General features: G+C 48.6%; 2 protein-coding genes across 10 annotated transcripts in view; both read right to left on the reverse strand.

The window, feature by feature from the left end:
* The window catches only part of phlpp1 (PH domain and leucine rich repeat protein phosphatase 1), a 44705-nt gene extending 42441 nt beyond the window's left edge, over nucleotides 1-2264 (reverse strand). The window contains exon 1 of the mRNA XM_035519726.2: nucleotides 286-2264. Coding sequence (XP_035375619.1) covers nucleotides 286-1978 — 1693 coding nt within the window. The 5' untranslated portion in view covers nucleotides 1979-2264. The remainder of the gene's footprint in view (nucleotides 1-285) is intronic.
* A 1802-nt stretch (nucleotides 2265-4066) lies between these two features.
* Nucleotides 4067-20680, reverse strand: part of LOC113582973 (phosphatase and actin regulator 1) — a 50594-nt gene continuing 33980 nt past the window's right edge. For 4 of the 9 annotated variants that reach the window (XM_081694744.1, XM_035519990.2, XM_035519989.2 and 1 more), the window contains exons 7-13: nucleotides 16107-16297; nucleotides 15544-15700; nucleotides 11794-11849; nucleotides 10544-10605; nucleotides 8650-8790; nucleotides 7316-7392; nucleotides 4067-6936 (exon numbers count right to left, since the gene is read on the reverse strand). In XM_081694744.1, the coding sequence (XP_081550870.1) occupies nucleotides 6921-6936; nucleotides 7316-7392; nucleotides 8650-8790; nucleotides 10544-10605; nucleotides 11794-11849; nucleotides 15544-15700; nucleotides 16107-16297 (700 nt within the window). In that variant the 3' untranslated portion in view covers nucleotides 4067-6920. Of the gene's footprint in view, nucleotides 6937-7315; nucleotides 7393-8649; nucleotides 8791-10387; nucleotides 10606-11793; nucleotides 11850-12234; nucleotides 15030-15312; nucleotides 15419-15543; nucleotides 15701-16106; nucleotides 16298-20680 lie in introns of those variants that run through there. The other 5 variants (XR_014115874.1, XR_014115876.1, XM_081694746.1 and 2 more) reach the window with 5 other exon arrangements.

Genomic DNA, 20680 nt, shown 5'->3' on the forward strand with positions numbered 1-20680 from the left:
TCAACTGGCAACTGAAGACAACGTGAGCAACAAACATACCTAAAAAAAAAACACCGCAGCGATTTATAAAAATCAACCACAGGCTATATATCCCGAAAGTGCATTCGTCCCCACATTTGAGTGAGCTCAGGCATAATCGGTTAAATCACCCACTTGTTTTTAATGGAATGCACGTTTGTAGCGCGTTACAAATGTGTAACAAAGTGTGTATTCCCCCTGGTCTCAGGGGAGGCCACAGGTAGAACGGAGCAGATTTCCCCCTCGACGTACTTAGCATGTGTTTACCTGAATAGAAGCGCAGTACGGATCCCAACTCCGTGTTCATTCCCTCCTCCTGCACCCGCCACGGGTCCTTAAATCCCAGTTTAAAAAGAAAGTCGTTCTGTATTTGCAGAGGCCTCTCGTCTCGGCCTAGCCGCCGGGCCGCCTCGCCGTGCAGCTGCACGTACAGTGCCGGAGCGGAGTCGTCCTCAGCCGCAGACCCCGGCTCCAGAGTGCCGGGGCGATTCCCGGGTTGGCTGGCGGCGGGGGCAGCCGACAGACCGGCTTTGGATAAGGAATCGGCGCTTTTACTGGGTGGCATGGAGGCTCGTCCCAGCGGCTCGACCCTGTCGATCCTCGGCTCGTTCTCCTCCGTAATGTCGTTGAAACGGGCCACGGTGATGAGGCCGTTGTTGGCGTCGTTAATGTCATTAGTGAAACTGTTCAGGTTCTGCGGCAGGGAATCGAGCGCGGCGCCGGACGAAGGACAGTCCAGTTCGAGCTCGTCGGATGAACTACCGTAAGTGTCCTGGCCCTCGGTTGCGCTGTCGAAGGTTGGACTTAAAACGGACGCGTCTGTCCCCAGTATCATGTCATCGCTCAGGGAGTCCCGGTGCTCGCTTAGCCGGGCCCCGGAGCTCAGATCGTCAAAAGCACTGCTTTCCACATCCGAACCCGAGTTTCGGCCACAGCTGTCCGTCCCAGTGAGTCGTTTTATCGAGTCCTCATCGTTTGGCGTGGTGAGGTTCGTATTTGAATTGAGGTCCGACAGCGAGTTATCTAAAATATTGACCACCGGGTGCGTGTCTGGCGAGAAGAGATTAACGTCGAAGTCCCGATGGCGTCCATCGTGATCTTTTTCGAGGAGTAAAAGTCTCAGCCTGTCACTTGGCCGGTCGGGCAGGCCACCCGTGCCCACGACGTGCCGAGGAGAGCCGTGGCGGCTGCGGACTGCGCTGGCGTTTGCGTTGGGTTTAAACTGATCGCGGCTAAGGGTATATTCACCATTACAGTTGCCGTTCACGTCGGTCGTCGTGTAAACTTTTCCAACCATACGCACAACTGACCCCGACTTACCACTCAGCTGGCTGAACCGCTGGGCGACCTCCCCGGCGGTGGTCTCCAGCGTACACAACACCGGCCTGGGATACGAGGGCGCCAGCTTGTCGTGGACGTATATGGATCCCCTGTGTAGATCCGCCCGAATCCACTGTCTGTCGGACGGCTGAAGTTGAATGTTTTGCCGATGTCTGAGTAACGTCTTCCTATCCAGGCTCCGTGTGTGCAAAGCCGACGAAGGAGCTGAGTTCATTTTTCCAGCCCCGGCGGGGACAACCGAGGCGGCGGTGGTGGCGGCTGAGGCAGCCGATAGATTCCTTTTCAGTCGCCGCCTTTTCAGAAGAAGCGAGTTGGAGTTACCTGTTAAACTTCGGCCGTTTTTGGAGGTTTTGACCAGACTTTTGTTTGTAATGTTTAACTCTGCAGCCGCTGAAGACTGGCGACTGCTCCCTTTAAGCACATCTACGCGGGGAGCTGTCAGTTGCCTTCCGCTCTCAGGCTTCGCCTCGCCGCCGCCATCAACTCCTCTCCCCGGAGCGACGGATAACCCGCTGGGCTTTTTAAACTTGCCAACACCGCCGCCATCCAAGTTGCTTCTCCATGCGCCTGCCACCGAGGAGCTGCCCTCGGCCGCCACGCCTGCCCGCGCACTTTCCATCTCCCGTGGAGAAAAAGTCACCCGGAGGTCCGTGCTGGCGGAGCGACCTCCTAGTCCGCGTAGCGGGCGGCGGAGAAGACTGGCGTCGGCGTGCGCCGTCTACACGGCGCGGTCGGTTTGCTGAACATGCAGTTACCTTCGCCCGTCCCTCGGCGGATGTGTCAGATCATGGAGACGGATGGCAGAGGGGAAACTCGAGTAGCAGCGCGCTGTACAGTAGGGCGGAGACGCAACCGTGTGTCTCATTGCGCAGAGACAGTGTTACGCCGGACTCCGAGATGAACGTCGGCCGACCTCTTACGCAAATGTCCTGCTACATATTCATGAGGTGACACCAAAATGGTGCCGTCGCCCAGGGGGTGACGCCGGGAAATGTATTCCGTGCCCGGGCAGACAAGGCGGTTCCCCTTTGGAGGAGATGGGCGTGTTTAAACTACATTTCCCAAGACGTATTGCGCGACGATGGCGACTACTGAAGCATTTGCAACCATCCATTTCGTCAAACGAGACGGAAACGTGTGGTGTAAGTGCGAGTCTTTAAGCTTATTTGAGTGGGTCTGTGAACCGACTGGCGGTGTCACAGGACACAAAAACAACCATATATAGCGGAAAATTAATCACGTTATTTGTCTTCACGTAAGGAACGAATAGATGGAACGAATTGGATGTGAACTTTGAGAGTTTGACTTTTTTTTGTAAAAGTATAATCTTGATTTGAAGTTTTTAACATTTTGATGTATCGGAGACTCGATTCGGCTGTCTGGACTAAAATTACATTCGCCATCTTGAAGACTTGCCCTGACGCTATGGCGTGTGCCAAACAGACGAACGGTAATATACTGCCCTCTGGTGGCGCTTTTTTGAACAGTCAAAGTGTATTGTCTGTATTTTATTTGTTTTACATATTTTTGTATCGTAAATAAAAAGGCTACAACGTGGCTACAAATAGTTCCAGTGCGCACAGTGGAGAGGAGCATTTTATAGACAATTTTATTTGAATCTAAATAAAAGGATCTATAAAACTATAACACTAACACTACTGGTTTCCCTTACTTATGACAAATTAAATTCACAATCAGAGACTTCAGACCCCAGTCTTATTTAAGCCTCAAGGAAATGGCCTATTTCTAACCAAAATCCTTAATAAGTAGTTAAGTTTGTGGTGCTGCACATTGTTACACTGAGGAAAGAAACAAACTGACTTTCAAGTCAAAAGCAAATTCAGTGATGCGCAACATGAATTGTGTTGAAACTGATATAATGAAACCAGATGGTTTAGACAACTGTCTTTAATTTATTATTCTGCTTTAGTTGCTGTGAATAAATATATTTTCCTTCATTAAGTGTACTTTTAATTGTACAAAATCAACTTATGAAGACAAGCTGTACCAAGAAGATTGGAAAATGAACTGTTTCTATGCAGTATTAATATGTATGCTGCCAGGCGTGTGATCATACAGCTTTATTTATGAAGAGGTTTTAAGGACAGGTGATTATAGCTGACTAAAAAATTTTTTGCTATTAGTATCAGAACAAGTATATTTATAAAGATGAATTTCCTTAAAACAGTCATAAGATTAAATACAATAAACACTACTGCTTGTAGGATGGCATGCATTATGACATAGGAGGGTTTTTATGGCTTATGGCTGTCGAACATATTTTTATAAGGAGTTGGGCATTTAGCCTAAATATGCAGAATAACCCAATGGGCAATTGTGTTGCCACACCTTAATCTTTCTCTTTTCCGTCCCGTCTTTAAAGCCACACACACACACAAACGGAAATTGGATTGCTGATAATGACACATTATTTAATCAATTTAGCACTTAATCTAAAGTGAGAAATTCCAAGTGCTCTAAACATAATTAGAAACAACACTACCCAAGCAGCTGGATGGCTGCTACAGTTGAATGAAGTGTCCCCAAAGTCCCAGTGTTGACACAATCAGTGAATAAGGCCAGTCACACAAGTTTGGTCATGGCATTTAATGAAGATAGAGCTTTAGGACACTGGAAGTTGAATCTGCTTCCAGCAAAGGGTTCTCTCACATCCATTCTCTCATGTGTACGTACGTACGTACATACATACACACACACACACACACACACACACACACACACACACACACACACACACACACGTACGTACGTATGCACGCGTGTACACACACACACACACACTCTATACATGTACATGGAGGAGAGGAAGGGAAACAACACTTTATTGCTGAGTTCACATTCCTGAATCCACCATCTCCAGCCAAAGAACAGTTTTAGCTTCACGTCAAACAACTTCGAAATCTCTCGCCTGTTAGCCAAGTGCTTTTTCTGTGAACATTTACGTTCCCAAAGCTTTTGAGAGAGGATATTTAGTGCCTGCTTTTTTGTGCATCCATGCAAACAATTCAGTGACAATCTTTCTTAGATTAAGAAAGTAACTTTTGCCACAACCTTTGGTTTACCATCCCTAACAAGGTGCCATGGTAACATGATCACTCCCTTTGAGCTGCCTGACAGATCTTCTCCAGCAATCGATGCCACGGAATTTTGGCCAAAGCTCTGGTGAGGGCAGAGCAAAGCGGCTGTCCTGCTGGACGAGCTGGACCCAGCCGTGCTCATGGCTGTTTGGGCCACAGGCCCGCTGGACAGCAGCTCCCGTTTAGCAGCTCTCGCTGGTAGAGAACGGCAAGCACACAGTCCACGTGCATTCCACGTGTGTGAACAGCACTAGCGTACGAAATTCCAAAATGGACCGAAACGTTTAAATCAACCACATTTCTGACCCGAAATACGTTGTGTTCCTCCCCAGCAACCAGAGCACAGAGACATGGCATTCATAAATGAATGGAAAGTTTGTGGGATACTCTATTAAAAGTTGGTGAGTTATGCATGCTAATTAGATGCTAACGAGAGTGGAGCGTGATTCGTGGTGAACCCTTCATTAAGGGCTTAGTACACGCCTACTCTTTCCAGGGCATTACAGGAAATACCAGAGTTTTGGACACACAAGTGATGGGTCATCTGAGCAGTGTACTGTGCATACACGTCTGCAGTAGAGGATGCCAGAACATCTCTGGTAAGTCAGGTACGGCAAAGGGTACGGAACCCCGAGAAGCCGCACAGAATCCCAGCGCTCGATGGCAATGGGGCTCTCAGGTTTATGTTCCAGTTTCTTACAGTCCTGTACTTGCTGAGAATAACGGAGGTTCAGGTGTGAGGGAAGAACACCCCCCACCACGGCTAAACCACACAGGACGGCAGACCCTGCGAGTCACATCCCAACTCTCCTTTTCAGATGCATCGTTTCAGATATCGGATAAAACCTTCCACTGGCCGGTATAATAATAATTATAATTATAATAATCAAAGAGAAAAATACAAAGCATCATAAAGACCTTCAAAATTTAGTCCATATTATAGATTACAGCAGTTAAAAAAAAATATAAGATTATTGTAGCCACAAAGGCAATAAGCAGTAAACATATGACCAATATCCTTCTAACATTTTACAGCAGGCATTAAGAATATTGCTCAGTCTGACCAGCTTTAGAAACCAAACCAAAACTCGGGAAAAGGTGGGTTGAGAAGATCATGTGGTTAGTGCACCCGAGTGATTCTAAAATCTCTTAATCATAGGAGTACAAACAGATGTGCAATCCAAGATTAGAGCGTTGTGCATCAACAAAACCCATGTGTATAAAAAGCAACAGTAATAAATCATTCAGATTTTTAAAAATCCCTGGGTTTTGAGCCCAGCCCCAGAAAAACATTTGGGTCGAGCTATATGATTTCCAATAGCCAGTGAGGCTGGAGGTGACCTTACAAAAAGGAAAAAAAGAAGAAAAAAAAAGCCTTAGAAAAAAATATAAAGTGTCATTTTAACATTCTTAAAAAAGGAACAAAAAAAGAAAAGAACAGACAAACACCAAAAGCAAAACAGACAGACAGACAGTCTTCACATCTGTGGCCCCGCGCCCCCGCTTAACGCAAGCAAGCCCTTCCTCGTTTAAATAAACATTTTCCATCCCTTATATGAATAATGCAAATGCACAATTAAAATATCCTATTTAATAATCCAGTATAAACAGAATGTACATTTTGGAAGAGCACAAACGACGTCTGCTCTCCATAATTCACAGTTTGCCGCAGAGGTCCACTTCAGTCTATACAGTTTGGATGTACTGGAGAGCATTTCTATGATGGCAATGGCCAATGTGTGCCAGCAGAGAGCGCTAGTGGGCTGACCTTCTAAATGAATATTGCACAAGACCCCAGTCAGTATGGCTGTGCCGTGTCAGCCTGTGGTGTGAGCGCCACCTACTGATTGTCAGAGAGAAAACATGGAGAGTGAATTTTAGGGACGGACTCTCACAATAGGATGTAGGGATACTCATCTTCAGATGGCGTGTATGATGTCAAGTGTAGTGTTAAACAGGCAAACCATGTAAAAGAGGTCCTGTTAGGGGGAAAACACTTCACCATCCCCTCACCACCAAACACCTCACAATCCCCTTACCAAACACACACACACACACACACAATCAACCTCACTATCCATTCACCAAACACCTCACCATCCCCACACCAAACACCTCAATCAACCTCACCGCCCCCTCACCAACAAACACCTCACAATCAACCTCACCATACACCTCATAATCCCTTCACCACTCCCAGTCCCCTAACCAACAAACAAGAATTGTAGCATTACAGAGAATAAAGAGAACCCCTAAAATAAGTAAATAAAAATAAACACACAAATGAATAACCTAACTGAGCCCAGGTGGTGCTCTTGCTGCTGTGTCAGTCTGCGTTGGTGGTGAGGTTGGGGTATTTCCAGAGTACTGGAGAGTTGGTAAAGGCACCCCTTCTCTCTTGCTTTAGTGTACACGCCAGACTGCCCAGCGTCCCTGGTACTGCCCTCTCTGGACAGTGGACATCTACGGTCTGTGGAACCTGCACACAGTCAAAACAGCACAGGAAGTAGTCCCAGTCCACCGAGTGCTTGTGTAGCATGTTTCCTGTGCATCTCAGTGGTTCCGGCTACATGAAATGAAATGGTAAAAAAACCTAAACAACTAAACGAAGAAACAGGCGCACTTCAGTAAGCAAGGGATTATGAAATATTAACCATACGCACAGCCAAAGGAGGGGGGGGTGGAATCTGAGAGCTACTGTCAGAATATATCAGCATCCCTCACTCAGATTTAATCCTGCTAGGTAGGCTGATATAAACATATGGTCCCTAAACAGGCACCCAGAACCATTCCCCAGCATGCAAGGGCACTCAGCGTAGCGCCCGGGCTGCTCAAGACGCTGGGATGAGGATGGTTACCTGGTTAAATGGCGACTGGATTCATGCACCTCCATCTCGTTGCTCTTGTAATCGTTGAGCTCCTTCCGTATGGCGGCCTGCAAGGGCCAAAAATAAGAAAATAAATAAATAAGCCACAATGCGTGGTCATGAGAAGTTGAGCAACAGAGTCCTCTTACAGCAAGCAATCCCATGTTTTGTTTAGGCTTCACCAAAAGACTTAAACAACAAGCACAGCCTCCCCCCAGCCTTTAGTAAGTCACGCCTCTTAATATGAACAGACCGACTAAATGGCACGCAATACATAATAACTACAAGTGCAGAGAATAAACGTTACTGTCCAAAAACAATATAAATGGATACAAAACAGATTTTGGATGGAGTAAAATCATTTTGTGTACGTAAATCCCAGACTATATTGTCCTCCAAGTACAGCGGGAGACAGAGCAGCTCCAGCCTCGCACTACCGCGGAACGTCACCGTAGTGACTGCAGGTCGTTGCCGTAGCGACGTGGGCCGAGCCGTTCCCTTGTGCTCGTCACGTTTCATTTGAATTCTGTGCCGCCGAGAGCAAAGTGAAACTGCCCTGAGCAGGAGCACGTCACTGTTTACAGACTTGCGTCAGAAACGGCAGGGGGACACACAAACGGCGGCGAGGCTCAGACTGGAACTTTTGTCTGAGGGAGAACCTGGACATGTACGCACACTAGATGGGCAGAATCTCATTACAGTGTTTATCATCAAGCATGCATGTTCTTGTAGTGGACGGGCAGCCAAGCACGCTCATCTCAGTGAGAGTACTACGGCGTGCAGACATTCCAGCGTTTCACGTGGTCGGCGCACCTGCCACCCGATCTCTCAGACAGGCTCGGTTCTCTTGTCTCACTGGTGGGAGTGCGTCACACCGCCGTGACTTCGGATCTGAGCGAGGGCCAAGCGCCAGCTGCTCGCGTCTGATCTTAAAAGCGGAAGGCAGGACCCCCGGTGGGTCTGCCGCGCAAACCGCAGGTGCACGTCTCAGGACTCTGGCCTCGGGGGGGAAATCAAGTTCGGTAGAGAACGGAATATTCTCTCATGGAATCACATTCCCTTTGAAGAGAACGTCCTCCTGGTTCCTGCAGCCAGGTCTTTATCTGGGAACCTTTCCCGTGGGATTACACTCTCAGCTACAGCCAAGTTTTGCAGACAACGCATGCCGGTTGGCAAAACGTCAGATGCTTGGATTTTGGCTTCTAGGCCAGATTAATATCACTCACTAAATCTGCCAATGAAAAACAGACTTCAGGATTACGTCTAGTCCCCTGGCCAGAAATCCACCCAGATAGCCAATCCCGGGCTCCGCTGGCTGGACTTGCCTTGTCGGCTGCGGTGAGTCGCGTCCAGGGCTTGTCCGCCCGCCGGTCGTAGTCCTGCGCGTCCGCCACCTCCACGTAGTCGCTGAAACGGATTAGGATCTTGGCCTGCCGCAGCTGCTCCACCGTGGGCCTCTGGCTGAGCTATGGACACAGAGGAGCAAGGTCACGTCACAACGCCTGCACTCCCTGGCCACTGTGGGGTTCACCTGTCCTACAGGTAGCCCACCTCTACAGTGAGCACAGGAGGACCGTCGAGTGTGGACTGTGTGGGTGGGGCAAGGAAGTGGGCATGGCAATGATACAGCACTGGTAGGCCAGTGGGTGGGTGTCTGTCTGTCTGTGTGTGTGTGTGTGTGTGTGTGTGTGTGTCTGTCTGTCTCTGTGTGTGTGTGTGTGTGTGTGTGTGTGTGTGTGTCTGTCTCTGTGTGTCTGTCTGTCTCTGTGTGTGTGTGTGTGTCTGTCTCTGTGTGTGTGTGTGTGTCTGTCTCTGTGTGTGTGTCTGTCTCTGTGTGTGTGTGTGTGTCTGTCTGTCTCTGTGTGTGTGTGTGTGTGTGTCTGTCTCTGTGTGTGTGTCTGTGTCTCTGTGTGTGTGTGTGTCTCTGTGTGTGTGTGTGTGTGTGTCTGTGTCTCTGTGTGTGTGTGTGTGTGTGTGTCTGTGTCTGTGTGTGTGTGTGTCTGTCTGTCTCTGTGTGTGTGTGTGTGTCTGTCTGTCTCTGTGTGTGTGTGTGTGTGTGTGTGTGTGTGTCTGTGTCTGTGTGTGTGTGTCTGTCTCTGTGTGTGTGTGTGTGTGTCTGTCTGTCTCTGTGTGTGTGTGTGTGTGTGTCTGTCTGTCTCTGTGTGTGTGTGTGTGTCTGTCTGTCTCTGTGTGTGTGTGTGTCTGTCTGTCTCTGTGTGTGTGTGTGTGTCTGTCTGTCTCTGTGTGTGTGTGTGTGTCTGTCTGTCTCTGTGTGTGTGTGTGTCTGTCTGTCTCTGTGTGTGTGTGTGTGTGTCTGTCTGTCTGTCTGTCTGTCTGTCTGTCTGTCTGTCTGTGTGTGTGTGTGTGTCTGTCTGTCTCTGTAGCTCTGTCTGTGTCTCTGTCTGTAGTTCTGTCTGTGTGTCTCTCTCTTTCTCTCTCTCTCACAGAGATTCCAGTGAAAACATATTCCGCCACCAGTAATGCTGTGGTCAGAATCTAACATCTAGTAAACACACGCTTCTTATAATGGCACAAACAGTTAATTAATTAAGCTATGGGAACCACCGGGCATTACCAGTACAGTTACTGGTGATCTCTTTTGCTGACCATCTTAGAACGATTAAATGGGCAACATCACCACTGGCATTTAAATGTGACCGTTTTCCTTTAACCAAGAGCCCAAAAGGCTGACTGCCAACCAGGCAACGAACAAAAGGCGCCACATGGTACTGCGTATAGCATCCTCAGCTTCTCTCAGGTAAAGGACAGCTCAGAATCATCTTTTAAATCTCTTTAACCGATTCTTCATCTGGCTGCGCTGAAATGAATCACGTAAGACTCCCGAGCTACCGAGTACCCTCTGAGGTAAGTGACTCGTCAAAGCCGCAGCACAGCAGCTTGGCGACAGGCAGCCTGCCAACCTGCACAAGTGGACGCCTGCTCCTTCACACACTGGACCTTCACGGAGGGTGCCGCACCCAAACAGAGCGTGCCACAACACCGAGCCCTGCCCACCGCGTCAGTCTGCACAGATGTCACGCGAGACGCTGGTGGGGGTCCTACCTTACGCGTCAGTCTGCACAGATGTCACGCGAGACGCTGGTGGGGGTCCTACCTTACGCGTCAGTCTGCACAGATGTCACGTGAGACGCTGGTGGGGGTCCTACCTTACGCGTCAGTCTGCACAGATGTCACGTGAGACGCTGGTGGGGGTCCTACCTTACGCGTCAGTCTCCGCCTGATCTCCCGCTTCTCCTCCAGCTCTTCTTGCTCATTCCGGGCTGTAAGTGGTAAACAGGTCAGAGGTCACTTCCCCCAGTGACACCCCATCAACAAATGCCTCACACGAGGACTGATTTCTAAACGTGACATATCTTTTGTTCCACGCGAACACAGACTCGCTCTCCACTTCATAACCAAGTTATCATAAACAAATTCTCTCAGCAGTCACATTTCCACGTATGAAAATCTAATAAAAGAGGATGTACTGATAAAAGAAAGGAAAAAAAGATTAATTATTAAAATGCCCCCCCCCCCCGGTCCCCATCCAGCGTGTCATTGGGAGACAGGGACAGCGCTCTCTCAAAAACCCGCCGGCTCCAACACACAGCAAGCTGTTTGGAACGCGCCGGCGAGAGATGCCCCACCTCCACTCTGCGTGTGAAACGCTACAGCACTGTTGCATTTGGCTAAAGATTTGCGTTCTAAGACACTACATCATCTAAACAGAAACATTAACATTAACATTCAGGGACTCAGTTGACCAAAATGAAACAAATATCACACCAAAATCTTTATTTTTGGCCCCCTGGCAACTTTGGCTCTCCTCACAGTTTAATGTGCTGCTCAGACACAACTTCCAAAACGACCACGTGAAGAATCTCTTCTGTGTCTGTCTTCATGGGCCGTGGGGATCTGCAGCCATTTTTTGCTGCTTGGTTGCTTGTGATCTGGAGGCTCAGAAATTCTCAACGCCTCTCCTCTTATCCACGGAGGAGTAACTCCACGCCTCTCCTCTCCTCTCATCCACAGAGGAGTAACTCCACGCCTCTCCTCTCCTCTCATCCACGGAGGAGTAACTCCACGCCTCTCCTCTCCTCCATAGAGGAGTAACTCCACGCCTCTCCTCTCCTCCACGGAGGAGTAACTCCACGCCTCTCCTCTCCTCCATAGAGGAGTAACTCCACGCCTCTCCTCTCCTCCATAGAGGAGTAACTCCACGCCTCTCCTCTCCTCCACGGAGGAGTAACTCCACGCCTCTCCTCTCCTCCACAGAGGAGTAACTCTGTTTCTCTCAAAACTGATACATGCTACATGTCATTACATGCAGAGATCATTCAACAAATTACTTTTGTATTTGTTCAAGTTTTTTTGTCCCAGTGAATGTTTTGTCCCTTATGCTCCCTTACAATAAAATAAAAATCAAATCAAATAAAAGGAAAGGAAAGGAAGCCACCTGCACTACTCACGTTTTAGGATGTTCCTCTGTTCCAACTCTTCTGCTGTGGGCCTTTGGTTCAGTCTCCTACGCACGCACACACACACACAGCCAAGGTTATTCATTACTGCACACATTCCACTGCTACATGGCTACTCGTCATATCAAATTTCTGGACAGCCCTGAGGATGGAGACGCATAGCTAGTCATGTCCAGGAGCCGTGCAGAGTGAGAAGGGGATAAGAAATGACATGCGGGTACAAAGTGCTAGAATTCAGCAGCAGATTGGAACCATGGGAAAATAAAACAGGGGTTAATGGCCAACAAAAATCAAACCACAAATTACTAGTCATGTAACCCAAACACTCTGTGCCAAAACATTTAGATGGATTTTAAGAAAAGAAAAGGGAGCATTCCATACTGCCAGCTGAAAAGGGAACGGAGTGTGAACAGAAATTTTCTGCCACTGCCCGTGTCTCTCTCTCTCTCTCTCTCTCTCTCTCTCTCTCTCTCTCTCTCTCTCTCTCTCTCTCTGCTGCTGCGTGTCTCTCTCTCTCTCCCTCTCTCTCTCTCTCTGCTGCTGCGTGTCTCTCTATGCTGCTGTGTGTGTCTCTCTCTATGCTGCTGCGTGTGTGTCTCTCTCTGCTGCTCTCTCTCTCTGCTGCGCGTCTCTCTCTCTCTCTCTGCTGCTCTCTCTCTCTGCTGCTCTCTCTATGCTGCTGCGCGTCTCTCTCCCTCTCTGCTGCTGCGCGTCTCTCTCCCTCTCTATGCTGCTGCGTCTCTCTCCCTCTCTATGCTGCTGCGTGTCTCTCTCCCTCTCTATGCTGCTGCGTGTGTGTGTCTCTCTCTCTATGCTGCTGCGTGTGTGTCTCTCTCTCTCTATGCTGCTGCGTGTGTGTCTCTCTCTCTCTATGCTGCTGCGTGTGTGTCTCTCTCTCTCTATGCTGCTGCGTGTGTGTCTCTCTCTATGCTGCTGCGTGTGTGTCTCTCTCTATGCTGCTGCGTGTGTGTCTCTCTCTATGCTGCTGCGTGTGTGTCTCTCTCTATGCTGCTGCGTGTGTGTCTCTCTCTATGCTGCTGCGTGTGTGTCTCTCTCTATGCTGCTGCGTGTGTGTCTCTCTCTATGCTGCTCTCTCTATGCTGCTGCTCTCTCTATGCTGCTGCGCGTCTCTCTCTCTCTGCTGCTGCTGCGCGTCTCTCTCTCCCTCTCTGCTGCGGCGCGTCTCTCTCTCTCTATGCTGCTGCGGCGCGTCTCTCTCTCTCTCTCTGCTGCTGCGCGTCTCTCTCTCTCTGCTGCTGCGCGTCTCTCTCTCTCTCTGCTGCTGCGCGTCTCTCTCTCTCTCTCTGCTGCTGCGCGTCTCTCTCTCTCTGCTGCTGCGCGTCTCTCTCTCTCTGCTGCTGCGCGTCTCTCTCTCTCTCTGCTGCTGCGCGTCTCTCTCTCTCTCTATGCTGCTGCGTCTCTCTCTCTCTCTTTCTCTCTCTATGCTGCTGTCTCTCTCTCTCTCTCTCTATGCTGCTGCGTCTCTCTCTCTCTCTCTATGCTGCTGCGTCTCTCTCTCTCTCTCTCTCTATGCTGCTGCGTCTCTCTCTCTCTCTATGCTGCTGCGTCTCTCTCTCTCTCTCTATGCTGCTGCGTCTCTCTCTCTCTCTCTATGCTGCTGCGTCTCTCTCTCTCTATGCTGCTGCGTCTCTCTCTCTCTATGCTGCTGCGTCTCTCTCTCTCTCTCTCTATGCTGCTGCGTCTCTCTCTCTCTCTCTCTCTCTCTCTCTCTATACTGCTGCGTCTCTCTCTCTCTCTCTCTATACTGCTGCGTCTCTCTCTCTCTCTCTCTCTGTGTCTGTTTCTGTCTGCCCATGACCTCAGGTAGGCTCTTCACTGCTTTATGCTTAAAAGCAGCAAAGAAACGCTGCACACACACACCTCTCTGCTGACATTAGACATGTAACCAGCAAACTTTGTGGTGATGAACAAATACACACAAATCCTTGGAACTGTGTGTGTCACACAGCAGAGGAGACACACACAGTATACACACACACTCAGGAACACGCATGCATCCCAACTCTCTCACACACACACACACGCGCACACACACACACACTCATATGCTCACCCATGCTCTCACACACCACCAGCATCACTAGCTCTGCTGTTGTCCTTGGACAGTGTTCCTCATCAAGCCTCACATGGCTGGTTATCGCCGTGGAGATAGAGGACACGTGCTGGTGTGTGTGTACGCAGCCCTCGAGTGATCGGCTGCTCTGCTCTGTGAAAGCTCTGGATGTATGAGAGCTGTCCCGGAGGAGGAGGATGGGTGCCAGACATACAGAAATCCCTCTCTCCACTCCCCCCATCCTGACTCCCCGTTTAGGCATGTGCACTGAAATATCCTTTAATCGTCAGCTTGTCAAATGACCGTAAATCTCAGCAGTAATTGCACAACACATCAAATATCCATCAAGACTTTAAAAATTCTATTGTCAGCATTGTTGTTCAGCAAGTTTATTACATTTTCAGAAAAACCCTCATCTTTTTAACAGCTTTCTCGCTCCCTCTGAATTGGAATTAATGTCTCTAAATGATATCTGCTGCAGGTCAGGTTTAGCCGATTTAATTAAACTTTAAACCTAGCAGTTAGCAAGACCCTTATCTTTTGCCAACCGTGTTTAAGAAACAAAATGTTTCTTAAAGGTCCATTTTAACACCCGCTGAACACGTCTGCTGACATCCAGCCACTGATCCAGTCCCCTGCCTTTCCTCACTGCCTTCAGCGCTCCGAAGACTTCCGAGAGGAAAACTGCACTGGAAAGCTTGGATTGAGTTCAGCTGGCAATAGCCAAGGCCACACTGCCACCATGATGAGTCACTGACTGTGAAAAGCATACAGGGAGAGAAAGTGTGTGTGTGTGTGTGTGTGTGTGTGTGTGAGTGTGATTGAGTGAGTGTGTGTGTGTGTGTGTGAGTGTGATTGAGTGAGTGTGTGTGTGTGTGTGTGTGTGTGTGATTGAGTGAGTGTGTGTGTGTGTGTGTGAGTGTGATTGAGTGAGTGTGTGTGTGTGTGTGTGTGGTGTGTGTGACAGAGGGGGGGAGAGAGAGTCAAGAGACAATACACCCCATGATTCCAAACTCTTGATCCAGAATGTGGGATGATTACTGCAGATCTTGGAGTCCACAACACTCAGCCATGCTCCTCTCAGACAGACCGCAGAGGCCAGCCAGCAGAGGAGCCACGTTACAGTAGTGCATGGTGCTCTGTGAGCTATGAACTATGGGTAGCATAGTGTACACACACACACACACACACACACACACACACACACACACACACACACACACACACAGGAAAGTGTGTGAGAGAAGGACGTTTGGGGGTGGGGGTAAGAAGAATAAAGGGCACCATAAGGGTAGAACTAGCGGGGGGGGGGGGGGGGGAGAGAGAGAGAGAGAGACCGACAGCATTGATGGGTATAAAGAGAGACTGTCAGGGAGAGGGAGAGAAAGTATGAGAAAGGACATGAAGGTGAGACAGACAGACAGGAGAGCGCACACCGGATGAAAGGCAGTGGGAGGTGTCCGAGTTCCCTCAAACTGGTTTACCAAAGCGCGTGCCATGCTGCAGCTGCTGGGCGATCAGGACTGATGCAGCCCCTGGTCTCTGATGGTGACAAGGAAACTCACGTCTTTGTGGTTTTGGGTAACTGAATATGTGTGCGTGTGCGTGTGTGTGTGCGCGCGTGCGTGCGTGTGTGTATATACACACATGTGCACACGCACACTCACCGTGTGAGCTTGGTGCCAATCTGCTGTCTGGACTCGTGTCTCTCCTCATCCGTCTGCATGGGCAGAATGTTCTTATCCTCCAGCTCCCTCTTAGACGGCCTGTTACTCAGCTTTATAGCCAAGGAGTCTTTCCTCAACACCTTCAAGGCTAAAGTACCTACACACACACACACACACACGAGATTAAAAATATCCACTTTCAAAAAACCTCAGCAGGACCTGTTAACAGTCACAATGCACCCGTACTGTAGCCTCCAGAGCACCACCTGCAGGCAGAGGGAGAGAAGGAAGTGCCCAGATCTTCTGCCCAACTTGGTTTCACATGCTCAGTGTGTACTAGAGTATGAAAATCCCTGGGCATTTTGGGAAGGACCTCCGGTCATGAGTGACGGCGGCAGTTCCACCGATTCTGACGTAAAACACGCTAAGTTTCCACTGAACGATGTTCGAGTGAGCTCACCAAAGGCCTGAGCTCAGCTGGCTTGCATGTCACCGGCTGATGCAGAAGAGCGAAAACCATGCACGCGATGCGTTAGGGTCACTCTCACACAGTGCACACTAACTTGTGAAAAGAGAGTCGTCATCCTCTTCATCCTCCTCGTCCTCCTCCTCGAGCTCGTCCTTGTACATGCTAGGCAGGTCCTCGTAGTCCGACTCGCTGGGCATGTTCTCTTTGTCGTCCTCACAGTCAATCACCACCGTGGGAATCGTCCTGCCCTCCAGAAGACTACATGGCCCAGAATGCAGTGCGGAACTGCCAGGAAAAGGAAGGTACGAGAGTGTTGAGACAGAAAAGGCGCTCCTGATTAGACGCTTACAACTCAGGCTAACAGACACCTCTCAGTCCTTAAATTCTTCAGCGCCGTTCTGAAATGCAACAGGCACAAGGTTCCTTGATGGTGTGACATTCTACACACAGTGGTGTTACTATAACAGGACTAGATCACTCCGGAAGGGCCTTTACTAATGTATGACCACATAGTTTCAGAGTAGGTGTGCATTACCTCCAACCACACACACACACACACACACACACACACACACACACACACACACACACACACACACACACACACACACTTTGTATAATATCTATATATTAAACATGTTAAGCATCATTTCTGCAGTAATCACTATTTTCATTCTAAAGAATTATGTGATGACACTCTGTGTGAATATTGGAAAAGCGTTAACGTGATGTGATGCATCTTCATGTGCACCATCCCCGACTAGAAGAGCAGGGCAGAAGTAAATTCCTGAAACACAGCGTACGAGAAACAAGAATCCAGACACGTCTGATGTCTACAACGGATCAGTTCTACATGGAACTACAGACAGCTGGAGTTAAACCTGAGGCTTTCAGAATGTATTTGTAATGTGCAACAAAAAATAAAAAATAAAATAAAAAATCAAAGCAGGCAAACAGTCATTGCCAGAATTGTGATCACAATGAAATACATGAACATGGTGACAACGTAACCCAATGCAGTGATCACCAGCCACCAGCAAGGGTGACCAGACAACTGCAGGCTCCGAGCACAGAAACGCGTCGAGAACTCAGTGACCCCGTCTCCGAAAACCATACAGGGTTTCCGCCGGTATCCGGCAGGGGTACAGGGATGCACAAGCTACCGCGCCGCTCTGGACCCGAGGGCCTCGGCAGGAAGTCACATGACCGTGCACCACATGGACATGTGACGAGCGCGTTCATGCTTTGATTCCAGAATGAATTCCCCTCTCCTGCTCCCTGTTTGAAGAGGATCTCTGGTGTGTTATGCAGCAGGCTTTAGCTGTGGACAGGCCAGCATCAGAAGGGCACTGGCAGAGGAAAAGAGAGAGACAGTCCTCAGAATGGCTAATCAGACCGGCATGTTACTGATGTGGCCTGCCCTCATTCCAGCACGAAAGGAGAGCAAAGCTAGCGGTGAGCATCTCATTCCGTCTCCATGACAGGACAGCCAAAGATCAGGCTTCATTCTGACATTACAGGCCATGTCATTTTGACATGGCATTGGCTAGCAGAATTGGCCTCTAGCAGCTTTAATAGGATATTAAATTTGCCTCATTTGATTGTTAACATCATACCACACACGCACAAGCGCATTCCACCTTCCAACAAATTCTGGTAAGCTTGTTTGAAGTGTTAAACCCAGTACACATGTAGGGCATTGGACAACGCTGGAACATGACGCTTTGTTTTCAAAGTTCGGTTGGTATCATTATAGTTGTGACAAAATATTTCGAAAAGCCGTAATAAGAATGTGGCCATTTCTACATGATGGCTGTTTACATCTTTGGGTCTGGTGGTACGTACGAGTGTGAATGTAAAAAAACGAGGACCAAAACGTACATTCTTTTTCCTGCTTCAGTTCAGACCGAAAGGAACCGAATTACAAACACCCAGTTAATGTATCGAGCAAACAACCACCAATCCTTTCAAAAATATCTGACAAGCATTATTATTCACACCCACGCCATAGCGAAAGTGTGTGTGTGTGTGTGTGTGTCAGTGTGTGTGTGTGTGTGAGAGAGTGAGTGTTGTGTGTGTGTGTGTGTGTGAGAGAGAGAGAGAGAGTGAGTGTTGTGTGTGTGTGTGTGTGAGTGTGTGTGTGTGTGTGTGAGAGAGAGAGAGAGAGAGAGTGTTGTGTGTGTGTGTGTGTGTGAGAGAGAGAGAGAGAGAGAGAGAGTGAGTGTTGTGTGTGTGTGAGAGAGAGAGAGTGAGTGTTGTGTGTGTGTGAGAGAGAGAGAGTGAGTGTTGTGTGTGTGTGAGAGAGAGAGAGTGAGTGTTGTGTGTGTGTGAGAGAGAGAGTGAGTGTTGTGTGTGTGTGAGAGAGAGAGAGTGAGTGTTGTGTGTGTGTGTGAGAGAGAGAGTGAGTGTTGTGTGTGTGTGAGAGAGAGAGAGTGAGTGTTGTGTGTGTGTGTGAGAGAGAGAGTGAGTGTTGTGTGTGTGTGTGTGAGAGAGAGAGTGAGTGTTGTGTGTGTGTGTGTGAGAGAGAGAGTGAGTGTTGTGTGTGTGTGTGTGAGAGAGAGAGTGAGTGTTGTGTGTGTGTGTGTGTGAGAGAGAGAGTGAGTGTTGTGTGTGTGTGTGTGAGAGAGAGAGTGAGTGTTGTGTGTGTGTGTGTGAGAGAGAGAGTGAGTGTTGTGTGTGTGTGTGTGAGAGAGAGAGTGAGTGTTGTGTGTGTGTGTGAGAGAGAGAGTGAGTGTTGTGTGTGTGTGTGTGAGAGAGAGAGAGTGAGTGTTGTGTGTGTGTGTGTGAGAGAGAGAGAGTGAGTGTTGTGTGTGTGTGTGTGAGAGAGAGAGTGAGTGTTGTGTGTGTGTGTGTGAGAGAGAGAGTGAGTGTTGTGTGTGTGTGTGTGAGAGAGAGAGTGAGTGTTGTGTGTGTGTGTGTGAGAGAGAGAGTGAGTGTTGTGTGTGTGTGTGTGAGAGAGAGAGTGAGTGTGTGTGTGTGTGTGTGTGAGAGAGAGAGTGAGTGTTGTGTGTGTGTGTGTGAGAGAGAGAGTGAGTGTTGTGTGTGTGTGTGTGAGAGAGAGAGTGAGTGTTGTGTGTGTGTGTGTGAGAGGAGAGTGAGTGTTGTGTGTGTGTGTGTGAGAGAGAGAGTGAGTGTGTGTGTGTGTGTGTGAGAGAGAGAGTGAGTGTTGTGTGTGTGTGTGTGAGAGAGAGAGTGAGTGTTGTGTGTGTGTGTGTGAGAGAGAGAGTGAGTGTTGTGTGTGTGTGTGTGAGAGAGAGTGAGTGTTGTGTGTGAGAGAGAGAGAGTGAGTGTTGTGTGTGAGAGAGAGAGAGTGAGTGTTGTGTGTGAGAGAGAGAGAGTGAGTGTTGTGTGTGAGAGAGAGAGAGTGAGTGTTGTGTGTGAGAGAGAGAGAGAGTGAGTGTTGTGTGTGAGAGAGAGAGAGTGAGTGTTGTGTGTGAGAGAGAGAGAGAGTGAGTGTTGTGTGTGAGAGAGAGAGAGTGAGTGTTGTGTGTGAGAGAGAGAGAGAGTGAGTGTTGTGTGTGAGAGAGAGAGAGAGAGTGAGTGTTGTGTGTGAGAGAGAGAGAGAGTGAGTGTTGTGTGTGAGAGAGAGAGTGTGTTGTGTGTGAGAGAGAGAGAGAGAGAGTGTTGTGTGTGAGAGAGAGAGAGAGAGTGTTGTGTGTGAGAGAGAGAGAGAGAGAGTGTTGTGTGTGAGAGAGAGAGAGAGAGAGTGTTGTGTGTGAGAGAGAGAGAGAGAGAGTGTTGTGTGTGTGTGTGTGAGAGAGAGAGAGAGAGAGAGAGAGAGAGAGAGAGAGAGAGAGAGAGAGAGAGAGAGAGAGAGTGTGTACCCAAATAAACTAAATGTACCCAAATAAACTAAACTAATCTCCGTCATCACTCTAGCAGTGAAAATGGTGTGTTTATGCCTGCACCATATGGACAGAATTGTTATATTATACTGCAGTAATATTCAGTGGCAGTTCGGGACCGTTTGACTGAGGGGACAGACTGGGCCCAGTGGCTCTGTTAGAGGGGCTTGTTAATTTATAACACCTACCTTACTGTTCTCTAATCAAGCGGTATTAATCAACACGCTGCATGTATTAAGTTAAATGTTCTATATTATTCATCTCATTTATTTATGCACTCTGGCCTACATGACTAGAATGAAGAATAAAGGCCTATTGGAATGAAATGCGTTTTATTCCTGCCAAAAAAAAACACACCAAAAACCCAGATGCAATCAATCAATAAATAATACAAGCACACAAGCTTTTCAATACACAACGGATGTCGGCTATCTCGGTGACCGTCTGAGGTTCTTTCTGGGTATGAGCAGACTAGATTAAACAATTCTCTGCTATGGTTCTCTCTGCTGTGGTCCTCCATGTACTTTCTTCAAGTTGCACATTTTTATAGGCAGAGTGTTGCGATTGTACTGAATGCGGATGGCAGGAAGGCGGTGCTACACATCTAACCAAGGAAGACGGTCACCGTGCGTGGCGCGTCCAAGCACTCTGTGTGAACCTACAGGTTGGGGCAGATCAGATCAGCCCATCTTAGAGAATCCGGATTTTTCTTATGACCTGTAGGTGGTGCTGTTGTCCTCAGGGCCACAAAAGTCCAAACTGATCTGCTTCAAGGCATTTCTACACACAAGAAGGACGAGGCGGAGGGCAGAAACATGGCAGA

This window comes from Electrophorus electricus, chromosome 13, assembly GCF_041902795.1.
Source record: "Electrophorus electricus isolate QZ-2024a chromosome 13, ASM4190279v1, whole genome shotgun sequence".
Lineage (NCBI taxonomy): Eukaryota > Metazoa > Chordata > Actinopteri > Gymnotiformes > Gymnotidae > Electrophorus > Electrophorus electricus.